Source organism: Rhinolophus sinicus, linkage group LG01 (assembly GCF_036562045.2).
Source record: "Rhinolophus sinicus isolate RSC01 linkage group LG01, ASM3656204v1, whole genome shotgun sequence".
Taxonomy (NCBI): domain Eukaryota; kingdom Metazoa; phylum Chordata; class Mammalia; order Chiroptera; family Rhinolophidae; genus Rhinolophus; species Rhinolophus sinicus.
Genome location: NC_133751.1, coordinates 63,465,551 through 63,493,232, shown reverse-complemented (window position 1 = coordinate 63,493,232; position 27,682 = coordinate 63,465,551). Strand labels below are relative to the sequence as shown.

The window sequence follows — 27,682 nt, the reverse complement described above, 5'->3', positions numbered from 1 at the left end:
TTCATGGTCCCAGTTGCTGCCCTTCTGTATCTTCCCTCAGTCTTTGTGTTGAGACTGACCCCAGCTAATGACTAAGCAGGGTGGGGCTGGGGTAGTCTCTTCCTCTGTAATTTTCTTTCCTTTCCCCTCCTTCACAGGTGTCTGGTCTGCATCACAGTCTAAATGTTCTCCTCTCCATCTTTAGCTTCCCTTATTCACAAGTACTATCCCTAATAATTCCCTCTTGCCATCCTGGCAGTTTCTTCTCCAAGGAACTGAACTAATTACTGCACCTCACTTTGTCTCTGATATCAGAATAGTCTTCAGTAGTGCCCTGTTTATTGCCATGTTCCTTCCTGATGGCAGCAATGCTTTATCAGTGGGATCACATGCGTGAGGAGAAGAGCTGGTCCCTCCAAAATCATTTTATCCTCATCTTCGACAGGTCTGACACAACCACATTGGCACGGTACCGATTTCTCTTCAGGGGTTGCTGCTGTCGGCTTCAGTGGCTCAGAGCATGGCCTCTGGGGCTAGCTTTTCCAGCTTCACATCTCAACTCTGCATGAACTTGTACAAGTTACTTAACCTCTCTATGCCCTAAAGCCGTGCGAAACACATATGTAGGCAGTACTCACTTCATAGAGCTATTACCCAGAAAGTTTGATACTGGCCCTGCTGGAAAGTTTTCTTCCTCATAGCCTTGTATCACAATTTAAGGAGCTGGGCAGCAAGTATCCTACCCTCTGCCCGCCCCGCCACCTTCCTAGAACTAGCTCTCTGTGGTTTCTGCCACTCCTTTTGGTGAAGAGGCCACAAGGTACACTGGAAACGCCCTGGTTCCAAGCCAGCTCTGCCACTTCTAGGAACAGAGTCTCTGTAGGTCATTTTCTTTCTGTACCACTCTGTTTCTTTGTGAATTTAAGAAACTGAACATCTCTTCTTAGAGGTTCACTTCACGTCTAGCCCCACGATTATATGACAGGCTAGAGCTCTCCAGGGACAAACTTCATCTTCTTCCATTCTGCCTATTAAATGTACACTAAACATGTATTATTATTGGCTCAGCTCTTTGCTAGTCACTGGGGATTCAAAAATGAAAAGAGAAGGTCTTTGCCCGCAAATCACTGTCTTCCTAGGGAGACAAACATGTCCACAGATAATTCCAGTACAATAAGGGTTTTGTGATCACACAGAGATGAAAGACTTCTGCTTTGGTTTTTACGAAGTTTATAATGGGAAGTGGGAGAAGTACAGGAAATAGTTTCCTGATGATGCTTGGCTCAGAGAGGAAGGACAATGTGTTCCAATGTCCCCTGCTTTAAAAAAAAGAAGAAGAAAGAAAAGTATTTTCAACTGAAAATAAGAAACTGAACAACTGTGGTGGTTAAACAAATAGGGAGAGTTTATTTTTTCTTTTACAGGTCATGAAGCCAGTTAATGATTAGTAGGAGTGAAAACCAAGTGGGTGTTTGATGTTCAAAACTCTGAAAGGCTGGATTATGTGATCTTTTTGGCACTGGGGTCGGCTTCACCTCAGCTCGGAGACATTCAGCTCAGCGATGTACTCAGACCTCTGGGAGCGATGCTTCTGGTTGTGGGGGCTCCTTTTGTGGCTCAGTGTTGGGAGTGCAGGTAAGATGGGGGCTCCCGCCTTGGGTGGAATGATTCTCTCTCAAACCATTACTTATGCAGTAACCGTTGGAAGGTCCCCTAAAAACCCTCTCTCTTCTGAGATGAATTTATAAGAGGGAGAAACAGCCCTACAATCATAATGGGAATGATGGTACTCCAGGGCACTTTCTTACGTCAGAAAAATTGAACTTTCTCTAGTTGTTTTACTCATTTTTCTAAAATCCTCATTATTCCTTTTCACTTTGCACAAGCCAGGATGACTATGAGAAAATAAGATTTGATTAACTCCAAAATGTGATTCATTTTCACCCTGTAAATACCACTGTTCCAAGATATATTTTTCATTTAAAAATTTTTTTAATTTAAATTTTCCAAACTAACAATGATTTTGTCATCGAGATTGTTAGATGTCCTTTCTACTGTTGCTGACCCAACTCAAGTTCAGGTTTGTCAACCCTCCGGGCAGGACACTGATAACCTAGTCCCTGCTAACCGCTAATGATGGTTAAAACACCCTCCCTCAGATGCTATTTGAATTGTACCTTTCCCATTAAAACCCCCACCCACCGCTTCCGCTTGCTTAACATAGCAAATCTAAACCCTCCTGTGGAACTGAGATTCTCTGACTAGTGAAGATACCCACTGCCCTGCCCCCCACCGCAGTGGCCCCACCCTTGGAAAGTTCCCTTCCCCCAGGTCCCAACAGCAGACTGCTCTTCTATCATCTCCACAAGATATTTAGTCTCGTTCCCCAGCGTTAGACCGTGTCATTCCTTCTGCCTGGAGTAGCTCATATTACCTTTTCGTTAGCTCTTCACATCTTCCAAGAGGGCTTCCATGATTCAGACCTTCCTTTCCAACACATCATTCCTTTACTCAGCACCCCTTCCCTGCTCCAGTTAAGTTTGCATGTATGTGTTCACGACCTACATTAATGGGTTGCTTTTAAAAGGTGCTGCCTAGATTCATGTGTCATTTATTTGTGTGTATGTATAAAATGACCTCCATATAAAGATATAAATATAAACGCACACATACACACACACGGTGCCAAAAAAATGCATACACATTTTAAGAAAGGAAAAAACTGTATTAACTGTAATACTTGATACATACTGATAACAAAAGATGAATACAAGTCACGTTTGACTTCTGCAATTACAAGTGGTGCTCAAAGTGGTTACCATCAGCGTCCAGACACTTCTGATTACGGCGAACTACTGCTTGAGCATAGATAACATCTCTTAAAATGTGTATACATTGTTTTGGCACCCCCAGTATATTTGTGTGTGTGGTGTGTGTATGTGTGAGAGGGGGGGGAGAGACAGAGATATCCTTCCTTATCAACATACAGAGCAATTTTTTTTTAATGGCTGTTTATACATTATCTACTAGATCTGAAAGGATTTATATCTTCTACATTTTTGATAGATGTGAGAAAAATTACCCTGCAAAGAAGTTATAACCATTGTAAGCATAGCCATTTCTCTACCTCTCTGCCAACACTGTAATATCAAATGTTTTTCATATTCAATCAATAGGAAAAACAGTATAATATTATGTTGTTGTCTTAATTCTTATTTCTTATTATCATTTCTGCTTCTGGTGTCTTGTTTAAGCAATTTTCCTATAAAGATAATCTCTCATATTTTTTTCTAAACCCTACAAACTAGCCCAATCAGACTAAAATCACCAGGGACAAATCCTTTGGTCATGGTAGTTTTTTTTTTTAATACAATGTTGGCTGTGATTTGTCAACATTTCTTTTTATATTTATTATTTTGCATATATGTGCATAAAGGAAATTTATCTATCATTTTCTTTCTTGTTTTGCCCTTGTCCGGTTTTGATACTAAGATTATTATAATCTTATAGAATAAGTTTCTTCTATGAAACAGTTTATATAAGATAAGGATTATTTGTATTTTAAAGGTTTGGTGGAGCTTTCAAATAAAACCATGTGGCTCTAATGTATTTTAGGGCCAGAGAAGACTCTTGATTACCAATTCAGTTTTTGAATGCTAGTTAATTTATTTGAGTTTTCTATTTCTTCTTGAGTCAATTTTAGTAAATTATATTTTTCTAGAAAATTATCTATTTCTTTTAAGTTTTCCAATGCATTTGTCGGGGAATTTTTTTTTTAAATTAAAGTTTATTGGGGTGACAATGGTTAATAAAGTTACATGGGTTTTAAGTGTACAGTTCTGTATTACATCATCTATCACATTGTGTGTTTACTACCGAGTCAGTTCTTGTCTGGGAATTTTTAAGTATATCTTTTTATCCTTGATGTTCTGCAATTATACTATAATCTGCATAGTATAGATTTATTTTTTTTATCTTGTTTATTACCTTGAGTATAATTTTTGATTAGAGACCTCATATCTTTTTCTTTGTTATGGAACATTCTTCCATTTTCTTCCTTTAAAGAACAACTGCTAGATAAATGTTGGAGCCTCTCCATCTATTGTCTGTACTTTTTAACTACACTTTTATATTTAAAAAGTTATTTTTTATGTCTATACTAGACATTATAGTATTGGTTTCTTTTTTAATGACTTTCTTTTTTATTTCCAATTTTCTAATTAACTGTTTCCTATATATCTTATTGTATAGTTTATGCCTGTTTTTATTTCATAATTTCTTTATGCTCTGTCTTTATTTTTATCTTTGTGTATTCTCAGCATACTTATTTTAAAGTCTATGTCAAAAGATTTAAAAAAATGTTATTTTACCTGCAATGAATTCATGATTCACTTACTGGTTATATTGACTATCTTTGTAAACATTTGATTTCTTTATATATTTAAACACTTTATCTGCAGGCTTTTAGAAAGTAAACTTTTTATTAAAGCACAACACAGGTTAAGTACAACACAGGAAAATACACAGATTATTCATACACAGATTAATTAATTTTCAGAGTGAATTCACCTGTGTAACCATCATCCAGACCAACAAATTAAAAATTACCAGCATCATAAAACCCATTCTCTGTATCCCCTCTTAGTCGCTACCTCCCCGAAGATCACTATTATCTGACTTCTAACAACATAAATTAGTGTTATTTTAATTTTCAATGAAAAGTCTGTGTTTGGCCTCTCTCTGTCTCTGTCTCTCTATCTCCCCCTAATCCCCCAATCTTCAGGCTCTCTCCTCCAGTTAGGTGAGTGTCTCAGCTACTGTTAGTGAAGTCATGTCTTTCCATCCCGCCTCCCTAAAAAAAGCTATAGCCCCAGGTAAAAAGTCAATAGCTATTTTGTGTGTGTATTGTTTTGGTTTTTAGCTTCGTTTCCTGAGTTGGGGAGTCCCTCTCCACCACTGGCTACCACAGGTGGGCCTGGTGCTGCTCTTCCACACTGGACAGGGAGCACCTTTGGATCCCACTTACTTCACAGAGGTGAATTCTTATAACTGCATTCTCCCAAACCTGGAACCCAGCACCATTTTGAATTTCTGTTCTTAGTCATGGAGATGTTATTTTTCTATTTGAAATTGTCTAAGATTTCTTTTCTTTTTTGCTGTTCATGTGTCATTACTGTTTGGTTAGAGTGGTGGTTGAGGGCAGTGGGTATGTGAGCAGAATTCATTGTGCCATGTTCCATACTCCTAAATGACTGACAGTTTTATCATCTGCAAATATTGGCAACTTTTTCTCCCCCTTTTCTTTATAAATTTAATTTTTTCTTTTTAAACTGTATCCCATTTTATTGTTTTGTTTCACTGGCTAGGACTAGGACTTCCAGTACAATATTTCATAGAAGTAGTGATAGCAGTCATTCTCATTTGTTTCCAGTTCTAAATGGAATGTATCTAATGTTTCACCAATAAATATAATCATTGCTGTAGGCTTTTGCTAGATACCCTTATGTTAAGCAGTGTTGGGTACTGAATTTTATCATAGTCTTTTTTTTGTCCTGCATCAATTGAGATGAGCACATAGTTTTATTTTTTCTTTCATTTGCTTACATGTGAATTACATTAGTACTTTTTCTAATGTTAAACCACCTTTTCATTCCTTGGATTAAACTCCTCTTGGCCATGATGTTTTTTCTTGTTATCTTTGATGGATTTAGATTTTCTGATATCTTATCTAGGGTTTTTATGTCTATGTTTAATAGTAAAGTTGGCCTTTAGTTTTCCTTTCTCCTTCTATCTTTGTCCAGTTTTGATATTTTGGTTATTTTTATAGAATGAGTTTGCATTCTCTCTTCCCCTTTCTATTTTCTGAAACAGTATATGTAAGATAATTAAAGGATTGGGAGAATGTTTCTAAGACTGTCTGGCCTGATGGAGTTCTTTAATGAATAGATTTAAAAGTACTGTTTTAATTCCTTTATGCTGCAGTTTCAAATTTGATTTTCATTTTTTGTGTCTTGACTAAGTTTCAGTAAGCTATATTTTTCTAGGGCCTCATCCATTTTCAGAAAAATATCTGCATATTTAACTTTTGGGTGGGTATAAACATGCTTTTTATGGTTTAAAAAATGTACTGTAAATATAGTCCCTTTTTGTACTCTATATTGTTTACTTGTGATTTTCCTCTTTTTTTCTTACTCTGTCTTATCAAAAGTACATCTAGTTTTTATTATTCTTTCCTAAGAACTAGCTTTTGGTTTTTACTGTGTGTGGCAGGTACTATTCTAGGCAGTAGAGTGAAGAAAATGGATAAAAATTTCTGCCCCTCTGAAAGTATATTCTAATGTAAGGAAGTCAATATACAAGAAGTTTTACAAGAAACTAATAAATTTCATAGTAGATTAGAGTGTGATGACTGAGATAAAAATAAATAGATCAAGGTAAGGCAGACTGAGAGAACTGGGGTGAGGACTATAGGCAGGTTGCAATTTAAATAGAGTGATTAGAGGAGAGAAGATGACATTTGACGAGCAACAGCTTGGAAGAGGGGAAAGAATTATCCATGTGGATGTCTGGGGAGAGACACTCCAGGCAGAAGGGACAGCCAGCGCAAACACCTAAGGTGGGAGCCTTTCTAGAGTGAGGAAGAGCCAAGAGGACACAGAGGAGGCAGCAGTCAGACTGGCAAAGGGCTATTGGAGGGAGAGGTTTACTCCACTTAGGGTGTTAGTCCATTGTTAGGACTTTGGATTTGATTCTAAATGGAATGCCTTGGAGGCCTTTGCACTGAGGTGTGATATGATTGGACTTACTTTTTGGCTACTGTGTCACAAATAGACTGAAGGGAGCCAAGAGTGATGGCAAGAAAAGTAGTTACTATAGACCATGGCAATAATTTTGAAAGATGATGGTGGCGTGGACCAGGCGGTAACAGTGTACAGTAGTTTCCCTTATCCATGGTTTCAGTAACTCATGGTCAACTACGATCAGAAAATATTAAATGGAAAACTCCATAAATAAACAATTCATAGGTTTTAAATTGCATGTTGTTCTGAGTCCCTCACTTCATCTCATCACATAGACATTGTATCATTTCACATCATCACAAGAAGGGTGAGTAAAGTACATTAAGATATTTTGAGAGAGAGACAAATATATGGTGATGGAAGGAGAACTGACTCTGGGTGGTGAACACACAATGGGATTTATAGATGATGTAATACAGAATTGTACACCTGAAATCTATGGAATTTTACTAACAATTGTCACCCCAATAAATTAAAAAAATAAAAAAATAAAAAATAAAATAAAATAAAAATATTTTGAGAGAGAGAGAGAGAAAGAGAGAAAGAGAGAGCACATTCACATAACTTTTATTATAGTATATTGTCCTATAGTCATAATTGTCCTATTTTATTGTCAGTTATGGTTTGTTAGTCTCTTACTGTGCCTAATTTATAAATTAAACTTTATCATAGTAATGTATGTATAGGAGAAAACAGTATATATAGGGTTCGGTACTATCCATGGTTTCAGGCATCCACTGGGGGTCTTGGAACATATCCCTTGTAGAAGGGGAAAAACTGGTATAGGTAGTAAGAATGGTTTAATTTTGAATATCTTGTTCTGAGGAGAGAGCCACTAGGATTCACTCACCATTTGTATATGGGGTATGAGAGACAGGGAAGAGTCAGAGAGGTCTCCAAGAAGATGGGCCTGAGTAACTACACTGATTGTGTTGCTAACAATGTCATTTTCTTCATTTTCTTTAATTTCAACTATTTCCTTTGCAGTTTTTCCCATATATTTTATTTGGAGTTGTTGCATTGTGCTTTTTCAACTTTCTGAATTATAAGACTAATTTACTTAATCTATGTCTTTCCTTTTATTCTCCTAATATTTGCATTTAAGGTTATGCATATCCCCCCAGCGCTGTTTTAGCTACTTTACTCAAGTTTTTATATGAATTGTTTTATTGTCATTTGGTTTTTTGTATTCTCCAGTCTCCATTGTGATTGTTGTTTAACCCAAGAGGGGTTTTGAAAATCTCCAAATGCATTTTAAAATAATTCGATTACATTTTATTTAGATAATGTCTGGATGATATTGATTCTTTGGTATTTGTTGGGCCTTGCATTCTGACATACAACGCTCATTTAAAAGGAGCCTTAACTCTCTGTCTGATGGATGCAGGCTTCCCTATATGACCGATATAGCAAATTTATTCATTTCTGTGATTCAAGTGTCATTCTCGGGCAGAGTCCTTTTATCTTTTCTTTAAAAAGCCAGCAGCGGGGGAAGGCAGTTGAGGTAGGAGAGTCAGACATCTTTCTCTCTTGTGTACTGTGGGAGCTCAAGTTGTAGGATGAGGAGCACGGGGGCTGTACTCTCAGACTGGGCTTCATGACCTAGCTGTTCAGAAGGGACATGCAAAGGGGCTTGGGTACCATGTCTGGGGCTCACCACTGGTGTACCTCAGTACTTTCCAAGGGTGGTGTTCTCACAATCCACTCATGGTATCACATCCCAGTGCACCCCAGACCCATGTGCCTTTTGTATGTGTGCTCTCCAGGTAACTCTGAAGGCAGGTTACCATTCCAGAAAACTAAAATTGCTGTCTTCTTCATGCAGACCAAAGTCTGCATTCTGGACCTGTCCTCTGATTCTGTAAGTGGCTTTGTCCCATGGCAGTAATGTGAGGTAGCAGCTAATAGCACCATGGCTAGGCCGTGTATCATGGGTTAGTGTGTGTCTGTTGCTCATATTGGTCCCTCCTTGTGAGCTGTGCTGGGAATCAGGTGCCATACCGGTTTACCAAGATGCGGACATGGGGGTGGGATGCTAGGTATTGAAGATGGGCCAGGTTTTCAGCTCTCTGGAAAGTAGGAGTTTCACACCGCCTTTTTAGGTTCATTATTGTAAAAGGCCCTTCAATGACTTTGACCGTAAAACATTCTGTTTAAAGGTATATATTGTGGAGTGCTGTAGAGTAGGTAGAGCTTGTTAAGCTTCTTCTCTGGCATCTGGCTAGGCAGCCATGGACTGGGCACGGGAGGCCCTGGAGTGGCTCTGGATTGCTCGTAAGGACAAGAAGTGATGAGGCTGGACTGGGGTACTCAGACCAGAGTGAGCCTAGTCCCAGAGCAACTGCTCATTTTGTTGCCCAGGGTTCTTTTTAGAAATAAATGTTTTTTTACTAGAGCTACCATAACAAACTGCCACAGACTGGGTGGATTAAACAACAGAAGCGTATCCACGCACCGTTCTGGAGGCTAGAACTCTGAGATCAAGGTGGCAGTCGGGTGGATTCCTTCTGAGGGCTGTGAGGGAAGGATCTGTTCCAGGCCTTTCTCCTTGGCTTATACATGACCATCGACTTCATGTGTCTTTACATCATCTTTCTTCTGTGCCTGTGTTCAAATTTCTACTTCTTATAAATACACCGGTCCTATTGGATAAAGGTCCATGTTAATGGCCTCATTTTAATATAATTACCTCTGTGAAGACCCTATGTTCAAATACAGCAATGTTCTGAAGTACTGGGGGTTAGGACTTCAACACACGCATTTATGGGGAGGACTCAGTTTAGCCCATAACAATATCCATTTCACCATGGCCTTTAAACTTCTCTAGTTGAGCAATATTCATATTTATCTCTGTATTTTATCTTTAGATATGAAAAATATTCACAGATTTTTGTTTTAGAAATGATGCAGCTTTTAATAAATGAGTCTGATTATTGCACTAGGCTGATTTATAATGCCTGTAAGCCCCCGTTTCTTTCTTCTTTTCAAGAACACCTTTCTTCCTTCTAAGAAAAAATGACTTCACCTTGGATCTTTCTTGTTTTGTTTTGTTTTGTTTTCCTGCAGGAGATACATCTCCTACCCAACAGCCGAAGTGCACTGACTTCCAGAATGCCAATCTCCTCCAAGGCACCAATCTCAAAGTCCAGTTTCTCCTCTTCACCCATTTGGATCCTAGCTGTGGGAAGCTAGTTGAAGAAAGTAGTGACATCCAACGCTCTGGGTTCAATGCCACTCGGGGAACCAAACTAATTATCCATGGATTCAGGTGGGAGCTAACCAATCAATAGAATCGCCTCCGCTGAGAACTAGAAAGTAACCTTTGGAAGTTAGTGGGGCAGTCAGAGGAGAAATGGATCTACCGACTGTCCCATGTCCCATCCCTCACTTCCTGCTGTCTTTGAAGGTGTCTCCTATCAACATGAACACATGTTATGCTGTTCATTCTTGTTGATCACATATGTTATTCTTCCTCTCAGTCCTCACCCACAAACTCTCAAACAGTAAATATATGTGATCTGGAAAAATCACTCCAGCACACAGAGACATGGTTCCCATACTGGAATACAAGGGAGGTTGTAGAGATGGTCTCAGTGATCCTTTCTTTCCTGAAGCATGGGGTTGTATGATTCATCTCAGTCAATGAAGTCATAGGCTTTGCACCATCACTCAGGAGTAATAACATGGCATTTTTATCTAGGATTTTATTTCCTTTTCTTTCCTTTTTCCCCCTGATTTTATGATCTAAGAAACTTCTGCTTATGGGTGCTACTTCCATCATACACAGAGGCTAATGTTTCTCAGGAGCTTGGCACTTCCCTTCTTCAATTTCTTTGATGCCCTATAGTCCAAATTTTGTTGTGATGAATAGTCACTGAGTCTCAATTTAATCCCCATCCTTCCTTCCAGTATCTTCTCTCCAAAGCCCACTGACAAGGCCAGAAACAGAAAGGTTGCCTGGAGGAAAGAGGGAGAGCATGCGGTGAAATAGCACTGTAGACAACTAGAGTTGGGGCACTCGATGGAGGTGGGCACAGAGGCACTGCCCAGAAGATCGCCATTTCCTCATCTCTGGGCTCCCTGTTTCTCAAATCCCTACACTCTGGGGACCCAACCACTCTTTCCTTAGGCTCCTTCCCCACTCTTGTGCCAAAGTCTCTCCCCAAGCAAGTCTTACATTTAGCCTCTATCCAAGGCTGAGTGTGTACCTCCAACCCAGTGATAGCTAAGAGAGCTGGGAGCTCATCACTCTGTGTGCTCCTAGATCCCCCACAACCACATTTCATGGCGCATGCCCAGTCTGTGCTCCTCTGTCCCTATAAGCATTCTGTCATTGTTCCTGTACTATGTGCCATTGAGAAAACTTCTTTCCTGATCCCAATCGCTAGGGAAGAAAATTTTCTAAAACATTTTTTTTAACGTTCTCGTTTTTCTAGAAAAGTGCTATTATACTGTAAGCTCCAAAAGGATAGGGACTATGTCTTAGTTTTCTTTATTTCTCGCAAAGCACCTAGCATACTGCCTTGCCCATGTTGTTGAATGGATGAAGCAGTGAACAAATGCACAAATAAATGAAAACAGGCTCAAGGAAAGTGCCTATATTCTAGAATGAGAATTAAGATGGCAAATCTTAACTCTATCATACAAAGCTCTCTTTTCTTTCCCACAAGTAGCAGAAGCAGGGTTGGTGCCCATGTGTCCAGCTGTGCACCACACAGAGGTGCCTGCCTGAGGGCTGGTGGGGCTGACGTCAGCCTGAGCCCTCAGCCCTGGCATAAGGATGCATCCACCTGGACAAAAGGCACCCCGTTATAATTTACACAAAGGCTCCATGTGTGCAGGCAGGAGCCGGCCTCACTTTGGGATTATGTCCTCCCTATACTCAGAGTGCTGCGTGATTTACTGCCCATAGATCCATTTCCTTTCCCTAGTTTTGACTTTTTTTTTTTTTTTGAGTTGATTCTGTTAACAGAGGTTTCCATGGCAATGGCAATGGATTTGGCAGATCATTTTCCTATACTTTCTTGGCCCGGTGTCTAGGGCTTTAGGAACAAAGCCTTCCTGGATTGGGAAATTCATCGGCGCCCTTCTGCGGTCAGCAGATGCTAACGTGATTGCCGTGGACTGGGTGTATGGGGCTTCCGGTGTCTACTACTCAGCCGTGGAAAACGTGGTTAAGCTGGGAATTGAGATCTCCCGTTTCCTCAGTAAACTCCTGGTAGGCGCAGAAAAGCCCAGGGTGATTTTTGGCTGCTTATGGAGGGGAGAGGGGTCAAAAGGAAAAAAGCGACACATGAGGGGAAGCGTTAAGGTGGAAGCAGAGCCACCCCAGTGGCTCGCCGGCCTTTGGTTCAGATCTCAGCTCTGCCACTTCCAGTGCTGACTTTGGGCAGATCACGGAACCGCTCTTAATGTCCCGCGCCTCCTCTGTCACTTGTGCTCCGTATGTCAGAGGGGGTGTGCCAGTGGTCGGCTTTAGTCTTCCCTCAGAAGGAATGGCTGTGGTCGTGACTCACACACTGGGCACTAAAAGGGAAAGTGAGGGGATTTTCAAGGTGGGGAGCCCAGGAAGAAGGCAAGGGATTATCGAGATGAAAAATCTACCCTCCCTGCCAAGCATGTATGGTGGGTATGTCATACCCAGGGGCCTTTGCTGCTAAAGCCTCAGGGGAAAGTGTGACCCTGTGAAGCCCAAATGCAATTCACTGTCAATGCCCTTTGTAGGCGCTGGGTGTGTCGGAGTCCTCGGTCCACATCATTGGTGTTAGCCTGGGGGCCCACGTTGGGGGCATGGTGGGACATTTCTACAAAGGCCAGTTGGGATGGATTACAGGTAACACTCTTTCTTCCCTGTCTATCCTCCTAGGCTTAGAGATAGAGAGAGAATACCCTGGAATGCCTTTGCTGAGGCAAGCAGAGGGGAGTGTGGAGCCTTTGGCATTATGATCGAATCATCTGTGACCACTAAAATTTAGCTACTGTGGTCCTTTTGCATAAAATGGTATTGTGTTATTATTGTATGATCTCTAATGTCAGTGTAAGAGGCCATGAAGATCTTTCTATGCCTCAGTTTCTACATCTATAATATAAAAAAATAATAGATGGAGTCACTTTAAAATGGAGTCTGAGCTGCCATCCCAGAAGAACTGCCTTGCACATCTTATGCTTCAAACCTTGGAATGTAAAAATGGGGCAAAACAACCTTTGGACTGGGCCTAAAGCAACATTGTGTCCCCAAGAACTGTCTACCAAGATAACGAGAAATTTGCAGATATTATAACTACCAGACTGATGTCCTCAGTTGTAGGACTTCTGTTCAGCTGGACTTCAGGCGATTCTCCATAATGGTTGTTCTGTAGGTTGGTGTAACTTTGATGTGGTTGTGAGAGGATGCGAGCACCTCACTCACGTCCTCTGTAGTCTTGACCAGAAAATCCTGGTTAGCTATTCTTTTCTATCTCAAATAAGTGCTTGTTGTCTCTCACTTTGAAAGGCCTTTTATTTTTAGGTTAAAGGTAAGATGGGTTGTAATAGCTTATATCTCCTTGGCCCTCGTGGAAATCACTTTTAAACAGTGTGCTAAATACTTGTAAAAGCGCAGTATGCTTTTTTCAGGAGCTACCCTCAGTCAACAATGGGCTAGATTTGTGTGGCAAATAGCCTCCAATAGGACAATTCTGAGTCGTGTTCTACAGAGTCTCTCCGAGGGGCTCCAGTGGGAAGGGACCCACTTGCCCAAAGTGATGAAATCCATTCATCAAAATTTTCCTTCATTCTATGACTCATTTTCCCACTCCCTCAGCATACTTCCTGTGATCTTCCAAATAAGCCCCTTGCATTTTAAATCCTTGTCTCTGGGTCAGCTTTTTGGGAGGAAGGGAAGGGATCCAACAAAGACATGGGGATAGTAATACTTACTGCTGTGTGTTCTTGTGAGCGCTAGAGTGTGTAAAACTGTCCAGGATAAGGCCTGGCACATAGTAACTGCTCAGAAAATTATAGCTATTGTTATTACTACATGAGGATTAATACAGGTATTACTCACATTAACCCTTACCAAATGGTTGGTGTTATCAAGCTCATTTTAGAGCCAGCGAACCTGCGTCATTGGGAAGTTATAGACAACAAAATGGGAGTTCCTAGGTATGGGGGTCTTGAGCTAATTCACCACCCTTGGGCCCTTTGGGGGGAATTCTGAACTGGAAGGGCTTCCAGAGTAGGTGTGCAATGGACCTGTGAAGGTTCCTGTGGCTGAGAAGACAGGGTTTCACATCAGTCTTCCTTGCAGGCCTGGACCCCGCTGGACCAGAGTACACCAGAGCCAGCCTGGAGGAGCGCCTAGACCCTGGAGACGCCCTCTTCGTGGAAGCCATCCACACAGACACTGACAGTGAGCTGGGGGGACCTTCCTGGGGGAATACACACAGGGCAGGGGATAGGGAGCTGGCATATAGCTATGTGACTCTGCAGATTCCCTCTCCCTCTGAGCTTCTGTTGCATAATGAGGAATTTCCCGGCATCTTGCTGGTCTCCTCCAGCTCTGTCATTTTCTGACCATTGAGATGAGTGGTTCAATTTTTAGCCAGCAGCAGGCAGGAGATTTCTCATTTGTGGACCAAAGTCTCATTCTCTGATTCAACACTAAACCTTATGCTTAGGGAATGCCAGGGTGGGCACTGCTGCTGGCTGACATATGAGAAAGTCATACTGCTTTTTCAGGGTGAATGTGCCTGGCCCCAGGGAATTGGGGCATTCTACTCCTGGGGAAGATTCTTAGGCCTCCAGGGGAATGAGCCCAGCCCTTCAGTCCAGCGAAGAATGAGAATTCCTCTCTCCAGTAGTAACAGGCACAGGAAAGACCCCCCAACTCTAAATCCATTATGATCAAATTAAGTTCTTCTGACCAGCAGGGAAAAGGAGTGGTCATTCCTCCTCATTTTGACTGCATATCAAATGCCCATGAGTCTGTGCCAGGCCCATGCTCAGCGTGGTGGATGTGAGAAGAAATAACATCTGTCCCTATCAGAAGTTCAAGTGAGAGATGTCCATGTCTCATTCCCTTTGGTCAGAAGCCTTCTTTCAGCATCCGACACTCACAGATTCATGATTCTGGAAGAAACTCAAGCAGTCATATTGTTTAACCCCCTTTCCCACCTTAATCTCACAGATAGGAAACCAAAGCCCATAGGCCTCTGCTTAGGTGCTGGGTTAATTAACCATGTTAATTAATAAGATTAACTCCTTCGTCCCTAAATTTGTTAAATAGGTTGCTAATTAGGTCCCCATTTACCTGAATTAGGCCTCTCAGTGCCCTTCAAAGTTGGAGCCTCTTCTTAATGTGGCCAAAGGCAAAAAGAATGATTCTATTTATGCAATTAATCTTTATTGAGCTAGTAGGCACTGAGAATACCGCAGTAAACAAGGCATCAAATAAGGTCCTTGCCCACTTGGAACTTACAGGCTAGTTGGGCAAGCGTTCATTCATTTATTCCTTTAATAAATATGTATTAGGCACTCACATGTGCCAGATACTGTGCTGCTATTGGCAATATAGCAGAAAAAAGACAGGTAAAGGCCTTGCTTTTGTGGACCTTATATACAAGTAAACAGACAAAATAATTATACACTGTGATTATGTATATAAAGGATATGAGATAGAGGGTAGGGGGTCTACTGCACATAGGATTATTGAAGACAATCTGTCCAAAGACATGATATTTGAAATGAGACTTTACAGATGTGAATGAGTCAACCGTGAGAAGAGCTGACAGAAAACATTCTAGGTGGTGAGCACAGCCAAAAAGACAGCCGGAAGTGGTGGGGCCTCGCTGGAGAAGACAGTCAAGATGAAAGCCCAGACATGGGTGGGGACAGGACAGAGTGCAGTGAGTGAGGCACTGAGTGCATTTGAAGAAGAGGGAGCAGGACTAGACTGGCCCTGGCAAGGAGCTTAAATTTTTTTTTTAAATTAAAATTTATTGGGGGTGACAATGGTTAGTAAAACTACATAGGTTTCAAATGTACAATTCTGTAATACATCATCTATATATCACATTGTGTGTTCACCACCCAGAGTCAGTTCTCCTTCCATCACCATACATTTGACCTTGTTTACCTGCTTCCAGCACCCCCCTCCCCCTTTATCCTCTGGTAACCACTAAACTATTGTCTGTTGAGAACCATATAACTTCACTGATATGGGGGATATAAAACTGAAAGTAACAAAAGAACAAGACAAAGAAATAAAGAAACAGAAACTCATAGGACTTTAAATTTTATTGTGCAGTCAATGACAACAGGGTAGTGATCTGGATTTCCTTAAAAGATTACTGTTGTTGCTATGCAGAGAATGGACTTCAGGAGGGCACTAAGGCAATCCTGGAGGTACATTAGGAGGTGTTTGCAGTAAGAGTCTGGGTGAGAGATGGTGGTGGCTTGGGCAAGGGTGGTGGCAGTAGAGACACAAGTAAAAAGATTAAAAATATATTTTGGAAGTAGAGCTGACCTGACAGGTGATTGGTCAAGGATAACTTCCAGGTTATTGCTTAACCCCTGGATAGAGGACATTAAACAAATAATACACAATAAATTGCTTGCAGTAATGATAGATGATATGAAGGAGAAAATCAGCGTCTTTGGCAACTGAATCTGACCCAGTCTGTGGGGTCAGATATAGTCACAATGAGAAAATGAAATATATAGTCTCTCAAACTCATCTTTTTGTAGCCAGGTCACATTTCTGCTCAGTCAGGACAGCACAAAAATATGTAGTCGAATGTGGAAATGTGGCTCCAAACATATATATCTAAACTATTACTTGAAGCAAAAGAGAAACTGTTCCACAGAGAAATTTACCAAGCTTATGACATGTATTGATTTACTGAAACTTATGTTAAGGGATATTTTTCTTGATTTTATTAGGCAAATATGGCGTCCTCTATGACTTTCTTCTTCTTTGCTTCCTTTCAGTGTGGGAAACCCCCTTTAGAAAACCAAAGGCTAGTTCTGCAGTCTCACAGCACTTAGGAGTGAGGTGGGCACCCATTCAGCACAGAGAGTGGGTAGGTTCCCAAGGGCACACCTCAGGCTGTGCTGCCAGTGGACTGTGCTATGGAACCTGGACAATACGCCCCCGGAGTAAGAAGGTGACGGGGTTCTGCCTCCTTTCAGATTTGGGCATTCGGATTCCTGTCGGACACGTGGACTACTACGTCAACGGAGGCCAGGACCAACCTGGCTGTCCCAGCTTTCTTCATGCAGGTGAGAAAGCCAGACAGAGTTTGAATTTCACTTCTCCAGAGACCAGAATTCACCATCAGCCTTCATGTTGACTCAGCCAGTGGGGGCCACAGAGGGTCTTCCTTCCATTAATGTTCTTTAAATGTGGCTCAGGGGACGTCCCATGTACTTACAGCCTGCTGGAATATAAAATTCAATGGGTTTACAGTAAGTAGCATGAGGGAGTTTCCATTTGGCTTGAAATGAAACCTTGGTTGTGTTTGTTTCTTTTTTCTCAGGCTACAGTTATCTGATCTGTGATCACATGAGGGCTGTGTACCTTTATATCAGCGCCCTGGAGAATTCCTGTCCGTTGATGGCCTTTCCCTGTACCAGCTACAAGGCCTTCCTTGCTGGACACTGTCTGGATTGTTTTAATCCTTTTCTGCTTTCCTGTCCACAGATCGGTAAATTCTACCCCTTTGGCTTTCTTAGACAATTTGCCAAAAGTTCAAGTCTTGCTAGTGGTCACCTCTTCAATTCCTGATCTCGTATGGTCAAGAAATGTACCTAACTAGGGTAAAGAAAATTTAACCGCTGAGTTGTTCAGCCTCTTCTCACCTGGAAGATGGCATTGGGCCCTCTATGTCCCACCCTTCACCCTTTGTATTGCTGCCTGGTGCCATACTTGCTCTGCACACACTCTTTGCACACGAAGTGCCTCCCCAGCTTCAGAAACATTGGGATAGCCGCGAGCCCCTGCTCCACCTTGCAGACTGGATGCTCGATATAGGCCTTTCTAGCTTGGACAGCCATCCTCAGACTCCTGATAGACCCTAAATCAAGGTGTTGTGGGGGAGTCCCCAAGAATGGCACACATGGCCCGCTTTAGAGGTGTGACGCTGCGGTGGCCAGGTGCCAGCTGGAGAGGTGCCCAATTGCCGGTCGGCTTAGGCACATTCGTAGATGATCCAAGCCAGTCTGGGGAGAAGGGCTCTGGGAAGGATGAAGGATCTGGCCTCCACTCACCTGGGCAGATCATTGCTGGGAACACCCTGGGGTTTTCCAGGATGAAAGGCTCCAGAAAAACCTCTGGGACGTGTAAATGTTTCCTTCCCCTCCACTTTCCCACCCCAGACTGCCACTCAGAGCTGCAGCAGCTTGTCATTACCTTCTATGAATGAAATGGAAACCAGCTTGACAAAATGGTCGGGCTAGCTTCCCAAAAGAAAGCAAACCAATATTACTTCCTACTCATTGGGCGTACGTCACGGTTTCCCCCACATGGGACCGCCTGGTATAACATCCACTTCACACAGTGCCCAGCCTCGTCTCACTACCCTTTCCCTGGCACTGAACACCCCAGCGATGCTAACTCCTTGTACTCCCAAGCGTATTTCATGTTTCCTCCCCTGGTGTGCCTTTGCCCGAACTGTACTCTCTGCCCAAAATGCCCTTCACCAACTTGTCAGCCACTGTTCTTCAGGTCAAACACTTCCCTATGCATCTACTACACAGGACACAAATGCCATTAAAACAACTGGCATGTAGATTGTTTTGCAAGTTGGAGGTATAATTTCAAATTTCTTAGTAATACCTCCTAAGACTAGGCCAGATGATCTGAACACTGTACTTCCTGTTTACTTGTGTGTTTATCCCTCCTGGACTGAGCTGCATGTACCCTGGGACTCACCATAGGACATGGCACATAATGAGCACACAGTGCAGTTGTTTGTAGAATGAATGGGTGCATTAATTAATCAATACATGGCTGGGTGCCAGGGGACCCTGAAATGGCCTCCTCAGAGTTCGACTGTCTTTGCCTTCTGACTTCTAGGCCGGGTGGAACAAGGTGGTGTCAAGATAGAGCCACTTCCCAAGGAAGTGAGAGTTTATCTCCTGACCACTTCGAGGACTCCATACTGTGGTGAGTCTGGGGAAAAGTGAATGGCTCATCTCTGCTGAGTCCAGCAGAGTCCAGGTTCCAGCCCAGGCTGTGTGCAGCCCAGCGTGGTAGCCAAGGTGGGAGGTGAAGGACTGGGGCATAGATGTCATGGGATGGGTGGGGCAGAGCTGCTACTGGTCTCAGATAGAACCAGAACCTTCAAAGCTAGTTCAGTCCATGACTCTACTATGGGTGAGGACACGGGAGCATCTTCCTGTCTATATACTGATCCTCGTTCCTCCCCACCCACCGTGGAAATCTGCCTTCCAGTGTGGGTTCTCTAGAGTGCTATTTGGGAGTACCTCCGGCTTCCTCCTTCCTGCATACTTTTTTCTCCCCTCCTTGCTGCCCATCCTATGTGTCTCCCACCCTGGCAGCCCTCGTAGGTGAGGGTCCCTGAGGAATACTCTCTGCCTTCACATATATATTCCATCTGTTCACTGTTGCTTCTAACCACTGCATTTCATTGAAGCTAAGGTGCCAGTGATTGTGAAAGATGTAAAAGTGAGAGAAAAATGTGTCTTAGAATCTGTGAAGTGCAGTACTGGCTGAACCATCATCTTTCCCTATGCTATTAGGTTGGCACAAAAGTAATTGCAGTTTAAAAGGTTAAAAATAATTGCAAAAACCGCAATTACTTTTACACCAACCTAATATTTGTTCTTTAACTAGAGTGACTCTACTTCCTGGATTATGCTTGTTATCCTGGGATCCTGTCTGTTATTGTGTGTACAGGACAAAAGCATACTGGTTAGGATGATAAATGATACGACCACGCTAATTCTCACTGATTTTCTGATCCGCATGTGTCTGGTTGGTGAAGGGATCTTTGTGGCCATACCTTCCTGATACTAGAAGGCCTGGTGCAGTGTGATAAGGAGCCCAAAGCTCAGACTCTGTGGTCACACAGACCTGGATTTGATTCTTCGCGGCAACCTGAACTGGCTCCTTCCTGTTTGCACAGCTAGAAACACGTGCTGCAGGGACCCTGGGGAGCACTTGAAAGTTACAGGCATTTTAAGGTCTCTGCCGAGATAGATTCATGCAGCCACAATTTTTCCAACTGTTTTGTATTTGTTGGGAGACCCCCCTCCCTTGCCCCCAGAAGCATGGTTTTTTCTGTTCAAAAACCTCGGAGGGGCACAGAAAGAAACAAGCCAGTGCGAATACGTGTTTACTTGTATGCTTTGAGCTTTCTGTTCTGAACATCCAAGCTGCCCCGGTGGTATCACCTTCCCCTGGTAGTTCAGGTGGTGCCAGCAGCTGGCAGCTCTCTGCTCTCACCGACTCCCAGGCCATCATGGCTCTGGGCTGGGCCTCAGCTGTGCTTACCAAGACAATGGCTACCGTTAACCTCTGCCAGGCATTCACCAGCAGGGTGGAGAAACTTCTCCAAAGAATAATTTTTCTAACAATATTACTTTTCCCTTGTAGAACAATGTTTCACACAAATCGTTTTTATCTCTAGTACCTCATTTAATCCTTGCCATGTTCTATGAGGTAATGCCAGGGTTATTGTTTACAAATGAAGGAACTGAGGCACAGAGAGTTTCAGTGATTTAGGCAAGGCAACACAGCAGGTCAGCAGCAGGGTTGGGCCTTGGATCCAGGTCTCATGTTCAGATGTCCAGGGCTCTGTGTGCTGCTTCCCATGTCATACTGCTGCACAAATTGGATTTCACTCTCAGTTCCTACCGACCCAATGTTGGCAGACTTGGCCCTCCTGCGGCTTCCAGATAATGTAGAGAAGGAAGCAGACCCTTAGGAAACTTTCTTGATCAATGAAGAAGCAATATAATATATCAAAGTCAGCCCAGAGAATGAAATTCCTAAAGCTTATGTAAGTTAGCTTTTTTTTCCACACTGTAGTTACCCATTCGGTTCAGCCTTGCCCATCACCATAACAATCTATATCCCACAGTAAAACACTGAGAAAGAGAGACAGAAGGGGTATGTTTCCTTCATACGGAAAAGATGGGGTGTAGGAAGGCTGTGCTCCTTAACCTCTCTTGCCAGAGGGACAGCAGTTCCCAGGGGTATCACTGTGAGCGAGGCTGCTCACCCAGTCCACATTGATGACAGCGGCTCTGACAGCCCCAGTGTCCACGCTGCTGCCCAGGAGGGTGGAGAGGCTATAAGGTACCCAGCTGCCACAGGCAGGGGACCAGTCCTGTCCTGCACACTAGTGGGTTCCCTGACACTGTCTATGATAACGGTGGTTGCTATGTTTTGTGAGTCAATTATTTAGTATAACAGATCCGTTGGGGTTTTTTCAAAATCACACCACCAAGATAATGTCACCAAACAAGGAGGAGTGGGACAGCTAGCATTACAAATACCAATAAAAACTAACATGCATTGAATGCTTCCTAGGCACAGGCACTAAAGATTTTCTATGTAGTAACTCATTTCATTTTCATTGAGACCTGTGGAGTATCGATTTTCATTTTCCCCAGTTTACACTTGAGGAAGTTGAGGATCTGCCATGACAGGTAATCTGTTCTAGGTCACACAGCTACTAAGAGGGAGAGCCAAGATTCCTAATTACACTGCTGCTCTTTGGGGCTTCTTGGGGACTGCACTCACCGACTTCTGGCCTAGTCACCCGCTCTGCTTTGGTTTCCTAGTGCATCACAGGCTCGTGGAGTTTCACTTGCAGGAGCCGAGAAACAAGGACACCAGGATCGTGGTCACCTTCCTTAGCAGCAATGTCACCTCTTCAGTCAAGATCACCATGTAAGTAGGGGTCCCTCATGAGTGGCCTCTCCTTAGGACATAGTTGCCTTTTCATCACATACACACGCACACATGCACACGCACACACACACACACGCACACACACGCACATACACAGACGCACACACACACGCACACAAAGCACACACATGCACACACACATGCACACATGCGAGCACACATGCACACACATACACACACGCAGACATGCACACACATGCACACATGCGAGCATACATGCACACACACACACATGCACACATGCGAGCACACATGCACACATGCGTGCACACGTGCACATGCACACACACATGCACATGCACACACACGAGCACATGCGCACACGTACACACACATGCACACACGTGAGCACACACACACGCGCGCGTACACACCAGAACAGGAACTATGTCACCACTGATGGGTGAGCCTAGCCCACTGGGCTGAGGGTGGGGGTGAGGCAGACTCTACCACAGATGCACCTACACACACATGCTGGAGAACTGTCCCAGGTTCAGGGTCCAAGCATAGTGTATTCAGACAAAAGCAGATGAGGCAGGCAGGCAGCAGTGATGGGGTGTCTCAACAGGTGGTAAGAACACATGAATTGGGTCTGTGATAGGAAGCAGTGCTCAGGAATCCAGGCAGGGGGAATCAGGGAAGCCAGCATGTGGGAGAGCCTCAGCCACCAGCCCAGGGAGGGCTGGCCCGAGCCTGGGAAGCACCCACACCTGGGCAGAGGGGCAGTACTAGGTGAGTCACCAGATAGAAGAACAGGCAGTGTCAGTCAGCAAATGAGTGCAAGGTGAGGGCCTGTAGGCTTGAGGCTGGGTGGTGCCAGTTTCTGGAACTGGGTCTGAGCCTTGTTGGGTCACACTGGGTCTAGCAGCTGGTTGGCACCAGGCTCGAGGTGGGAGGGCAGAGAACCTCAACTCTAGAGCATCACAAGCCTGGCACGGCAAGGGAGAGGAACTGAGCAGTGCATGTTTCTTTAAAAAGCAATTGGTTAGTTACTAATAAACAGACTAATTAGGTAAGTCATTGTCTCAGTCAGAGTCCAGACTGGAAACTGGAGCCCAGGCCAGGTAGACCAATAGAAGGAATTTAACTTAGGGAAGTAATTACAAATATCTTGGGAGAGCTGAAAACCCAAAAGGAGGACGGGGGAGACAATGTAGAAATCAGCCACAGGAGGAGCCACTCCCAACCCAGGCCTAGATGGACAGAAGGGGGTTGGGGTGGGGGAGTGTTGACAGAGCACAGAACAGACCTGGCAGGAGTTGGGGGCGGGGACGAAATGCAGCCCCTCCGGAATCACTGCCCAATGTCTCCCACCTGTGTGTGCCACTGGTGCACACCTCTCTGGAAACTGCTGGCGGGAAGCCTGAAAAATGTGATTTGCAGGAGAATGCATGGAGCATAAACAGGAAAATAACCAGTGTGCTCAGAGACAAATGCACGATGGTCAACAGTGGCAGGTGCTCTGAGAACATGGATGAAGGAGCCTGACCGAGCACAAGGAAATGATGCTTGAGTAGAGATTTAAGGATACGCAGGAGTGACCCAAGCCAGGGGTTGGTGAGAATAGGACACTGGGAGCAGGCAGCCGGGGAGTGAGGCCTGGTGAGAGGAGGCTGGAGGGGCACGTTGGGGCCAGACCAAGCCGGGCCTTGAAGGGCAGGTTAGGGGTTTTGGGTTTTATCCTGAGAGCAGTTAGGGGTGACCCGGTCGGATTTGGGTTTGGAAATGTTTCTCAGGCTGCACACACTAACTGTGCTGTCAGGGAAGACGAGATCCTGCTGGGAGGAGCACTAACCTTGGCTCCCAGACGCCTTGCCTCCAGCAAGGGCTCCCGCACTAAGGCCACACAGAGAGGCTCACAGGTGCGGGGGACCCCAACACACATCTTCAGATGCCAGCATGAGCCCTGCAGATTCTAGCTAAATCATTTTGCTTAGATCACTTCAAGGTCGTACTACTCCTACAAAGGTGTTTTCATCACCTCTCCAGCTCATTGGTAGATAAGCCAAGACTGGCAGGAGTCATGACAGTGACACACTACTCTGGATGGTTGTTAGTATCACCTGGAGAGATTTGAAAACTGCCACCAAGCCCCACCCCAGACCAATCACAGACGAGTTTCTGGCATTGCTTCAACAGCTATACTTTTTTTTTTTTTTTTGCCATTTTTTAAATAAGTTTCAGGTGCACAAAACAATGTAATAGTTAGACATTTATCATTTGTATCCCTCACACTGTGTCAACCCCCCTCCCCCATCCACTACCCCTCTGACATCGCACACAGCCATTACATTCCCACTGTCTCTATTCCTAATGCTGTACTCCGCTTCTTGTAACTATATGTGTATATAAAATTGTAGTTGACATTCATTGTTGTTCAGCTTCAGCTTAGAGGAAAAACTGAGGGTTACTAGATGGGAACAGCTATACTTGTAAAGGCTCCCTGAGTGATGTGAATGGACAGCCTCAGATTCCTTCTTCCCTCTCCCAAGAGATTTGTATTTCTCTTTTGAAGAAGGCTCTCAGAACATGGTTATCTTCAATTCCTTGGGATTTTTTAATCTCTTGAAGAACAGAAATGGGAAAAAAAAAAAAAAAGGGAGAGGGGGTTTGTGTGTGTAGTCTTTCCCCTACTTTCTACAACTTCGTGAACCCCCAAGATTTCCTTCTAATTAGAAAACTTACCTGGGCACTCACAACATCCCTCATACTCCTAGTTTGCAAGCTCCTCCAATCCAAGCAACTTCTCAGAGTGAGCACTTTTCTTATTTTTTTCCTCTGAAATATTTCAAAACACTTCTGAAATGTATAATAAAAGGAACAGCTTTTTAAACAAAGTTTTACAGGCTCTTCCTCAAAAGAGATTTAAACAAAGTGATATGGCAGGACCTTCCTCAAAAGGGAAAAACTATATGATTAACCCTGGGTTAAAAAATACATATAGAAGACATTTCATCACTGCGGAGGCCAAAACGGAAAGGGACACCATGCTGCCCGAGCCACGCCCCCTCTCCCTCTTTCGCACAATCCCTGCTGTCTCTGAGTCCAGAGAGGACTGGAAAGGGTTGGCAGACAGACCAGGGCACTGGGGGCAAATCCCTTCCCTGCTCCCCCACAGAACGCCCTCAAGGCTTGTGAGGTGGGCTTGGTCGGTACCAAGCTTGGCGACGCCCTTGGCAGGCCTCTTTCTTCTACACTGAGTCTTGCCTTTGTCTAGGAATCCGCAGTGTCTAGGTTGATCACTTCATACTCCTTCCTCCATCTTTGTCTCCAAAGGGCATGAGTCCAAAGCGGCGCCTACATCTTGCAAATGAGTGGGGATTCGGAGGGGCAAGGTCAAGGTGATGGGTTAAGAGAGACCTGGATTCTGTTTCCACTCTGGGCCCCCAGGCTTAATCAACATGACCAAATCTGGTGATTCAAGCTCATAGCTAGCATGGAGAAGGCTGGGGTTTAGACTTAGGGCTGTGAGAGTTCAAAGTCACACAGCTAGAAAGAAACAAAACCTGGATTCCACCCCGAACTCTGTCTGGCTTCAAGACCTGTTGTTTGTTTTTTCCCCATTCACACATTCATGCTCAATCTAAAATAGAGTAGTCCTCACACAAAATTCTCTGGATGCCCTAAAAGAGGGCTCCATTTCCAGGCTGGGGGATTTGAAAGTGAGGATCTTTTCCAACTAGGTATCTAAGAATGAGGGACCTTTTCTTAGACGTGAAAACCCCAGAGCTACTATTTTGCTGCAGTGTCCACTTGTTTCCTTTCAAAAGTCAACAGATATCTTCTGAGTAATGTTCAAAGCTGTGGGTGTGTGGGCAAAGGGGCTGGTGGGGGAAGATACAAAGGACTGTGGTCCCTACCTTCCAGGAGCTAACTCTTCCAGCTAACAGCAAAGCCCCATCGGAGCCCAGGGGAAGCAAAGACCAAAAATGCTATGCAACTGACTCCCCTTTTTCCTTGCAGACCTAAGCAGCAACTGCAGGGGAAAGGAGTCCTCGCTCACCCCGACCCTCAGTGCCAGATACACCAAGTGAACCTCAAGTTGCAGGCTTCCCATCGGGTTTGGAGAAAAGACCGGACGACCATTGCTGGGAAGTTCTGCACTGCTCCTTTGCCTGTCCATGACAAGTAAGCCCAGCACCCATCCCGCCCCAGGCACACCCACGACGACCAATCAGGACCTTAGATGTGATGCTTGTTGAGCTGTCATTTCATCACGGTGATTAGCTTCTTCGATGCAAAGATGACAAAGACCCAGGGTTTTCCTGAAACTCCAGCAGGGCCATCTTAGGTTGGGGATGTTAGGAAGCCAAAGAGGGTGGACTTTAAATCCTCCTCCCTTTTTCAATATAAGGAACTCCATTTTAATATATTTATTTGGTTTCTATATAAGATTTCATTGGAATAAAGATTTCTAATTGCATTTCCCCTCCTCCTTAGCTTCCACTGGTCACATTGCCCCGCCCCTTTACCCTGCTTCTAGCAGGCATTTGTAGTATGAGTCTTACCGGGCCCTTGGAGGACAGGAGTAGGCTCCTATAGCAGACGACTGGAGACTTCTTTCACCCGACATCATGGAAATACACGAGCATACAACTCCTAGGCCTCTCTCCTGACCAAAAGGAACCCGCCCTGAGCACATACCCTCTTGTTGCTCTTTTCTTTCAGTAAAAAGATGGTCTGCTTGCCTGAGCCAGTGAACTTACAAGCAGATGTGACTGTTTGTCGTGACCTGAAAATAACATGTGTGTAGTATAAGCCTGGGCAGGATGCATTTCTCTGGATTTCGGGGGTTGGGGGGGAGTGGGGGGGCAACTTATTCTAGGCCATTATTACTAAGAAGGAAGGCAAAGCGCTTGTTTATTTTCCCCATAATTCAACACGTTAGAGGGGAGAGACAGTTCATTTTACAGAGCTTTATCTCCATTGCCAATTTGAAGAGCCTTCCATGGATACCCTTTCAGCTTTCCTAGTCATACTTCAGAGCAATTACCCCCACACCCTTGGGCATCTGTACCTAGGATTCAATAGAAATATATACAGGGAAAATGCTTTTTAAAAAATAAAACCCCATGGAATATCTGAATCATTTATTGTTTTATTGGAATGGAATTGTTACGTGCAAAAAAAAATGTGACTTACAGTCTGTGGGATTGGAGAAAACAGTAGATGCTGTATTCTCTGTATGAAAATTGGAAAGAAGTGCTTGGAATAAGAGAGGGGATGGAGGGCGGGGCGGAAGATGGCACCATTCACCATCCCTTACCACTGCTCTCTCTCTGGATATCTAGACAGTTTGGGGGTATCAGACAGATCTCTTGGGAACATAGGTAGATTTTCTTTGGGTCAGTGTTTCCCAAACTTTGATCTCTGTAAATAACCTTGTATTAGCTACAGTCCAACCAGAGACAGATGGTACACTCAAATTGGGGAATTTGAGGGGAATTTATAAAAGGATTGTTACAAGGTCTTAGTGGAGAGAGGGGAAACCACACAGGGCGGTATAATTCCATAGGGCTAGTGGCAGAGGGAGCTGCCACTGCCCTGGCTCTGAGGAGGCAAGAGGAAGGAGCCCCAGTACCTGGAGCCAGAGCGGGCTGTGGGAACCTCAGCCATGGGACACAGCAGCCAGGCGGCAATATTGCAGGGAGGGAGCCAGGGAGAGTCTCCAGCCTCACTCTTCTGTCCTCCCTCATTGTCCTGCTACTGCTTCCCACTGATTCCAGCCAGAAACTGGGAGGCAAGAGGTACACTGATGTGGCCTGGGGCATAAAGCAGGGCACAGAAGGGTGGACAAGGCATGGGATGGGGTGGGGAACAGAGAGGTATGGCCCATACCTTCACCACTTTCTGCACAGCCAGGTACCCCCTGGAGTCTTCTATGCTTAATGGTCTTCTTTCAATTAACTTTTAAAAGTCATTTAAATCACTAATAAGTATACAGTTCAGTAGTATTACTGTGTTTCCCCGAAAATAAGACCTA

At 43.9% G+C, this 27,682-nt stretch overlaps 1 protein-coding gene across 3 annotated transcripts; it reads left to right on the top strand.

Moving 5' to 3' along the window:
* Window positions 1-1,269: 1,269 nt before the first annotated feature.
* PLA1A (phospholipase A1 member A) lies at window positions 1,270-26,785 on the top strand. Of its 3 annotated transcripts, XM_019729669.2 has the most exons (12): window positions 1,282-1,614; window positions 4,901-5,014; window positions 9,846-10,047; window positions 11,820-11,997; window positions 12,504-12,612; window positions 14,068-14,169; window positions 16,950-17,039; window positions 17,297-17,464; window positions 18,835-18,924; window positions 21,570-21,678; window positions 25,663-25,827; window positions 26,368-26,785. In XM_019729669.2, the coding sequence occupies exons 1-12, from the start codon at window positions 1,542-1,544 to the stop codon at window positions 26,450-26,452; spliced, it is 1,485 nt and encodes a 494-aa protein (XP_019585228.2). In that variant the 5' UTR covers window positions 1,282-1,541; the 3' UTR covers window positions 26,453-26,785. The 3 variants fall into 3 exon arrangements, with proteins under 3 accessions (XP_019585230.1, XP_019585228.2, XP_019585229.2); XM_019729670.2 differs by lacking the exon at window positions 4,901-5,014 and having other exon boundaries at window positions 1,289-1,614; XM_019729671.2 differs by lacking the exons at window positions 4,901-5,014; window positions 26,368-26,785 and having other exon boundaries at window positions 1,270-1,614; window positions 25,663-26,122.
* The last annotated feature ends 897 nt before the right edge of the window (window positions 26,786-27,682 follow it).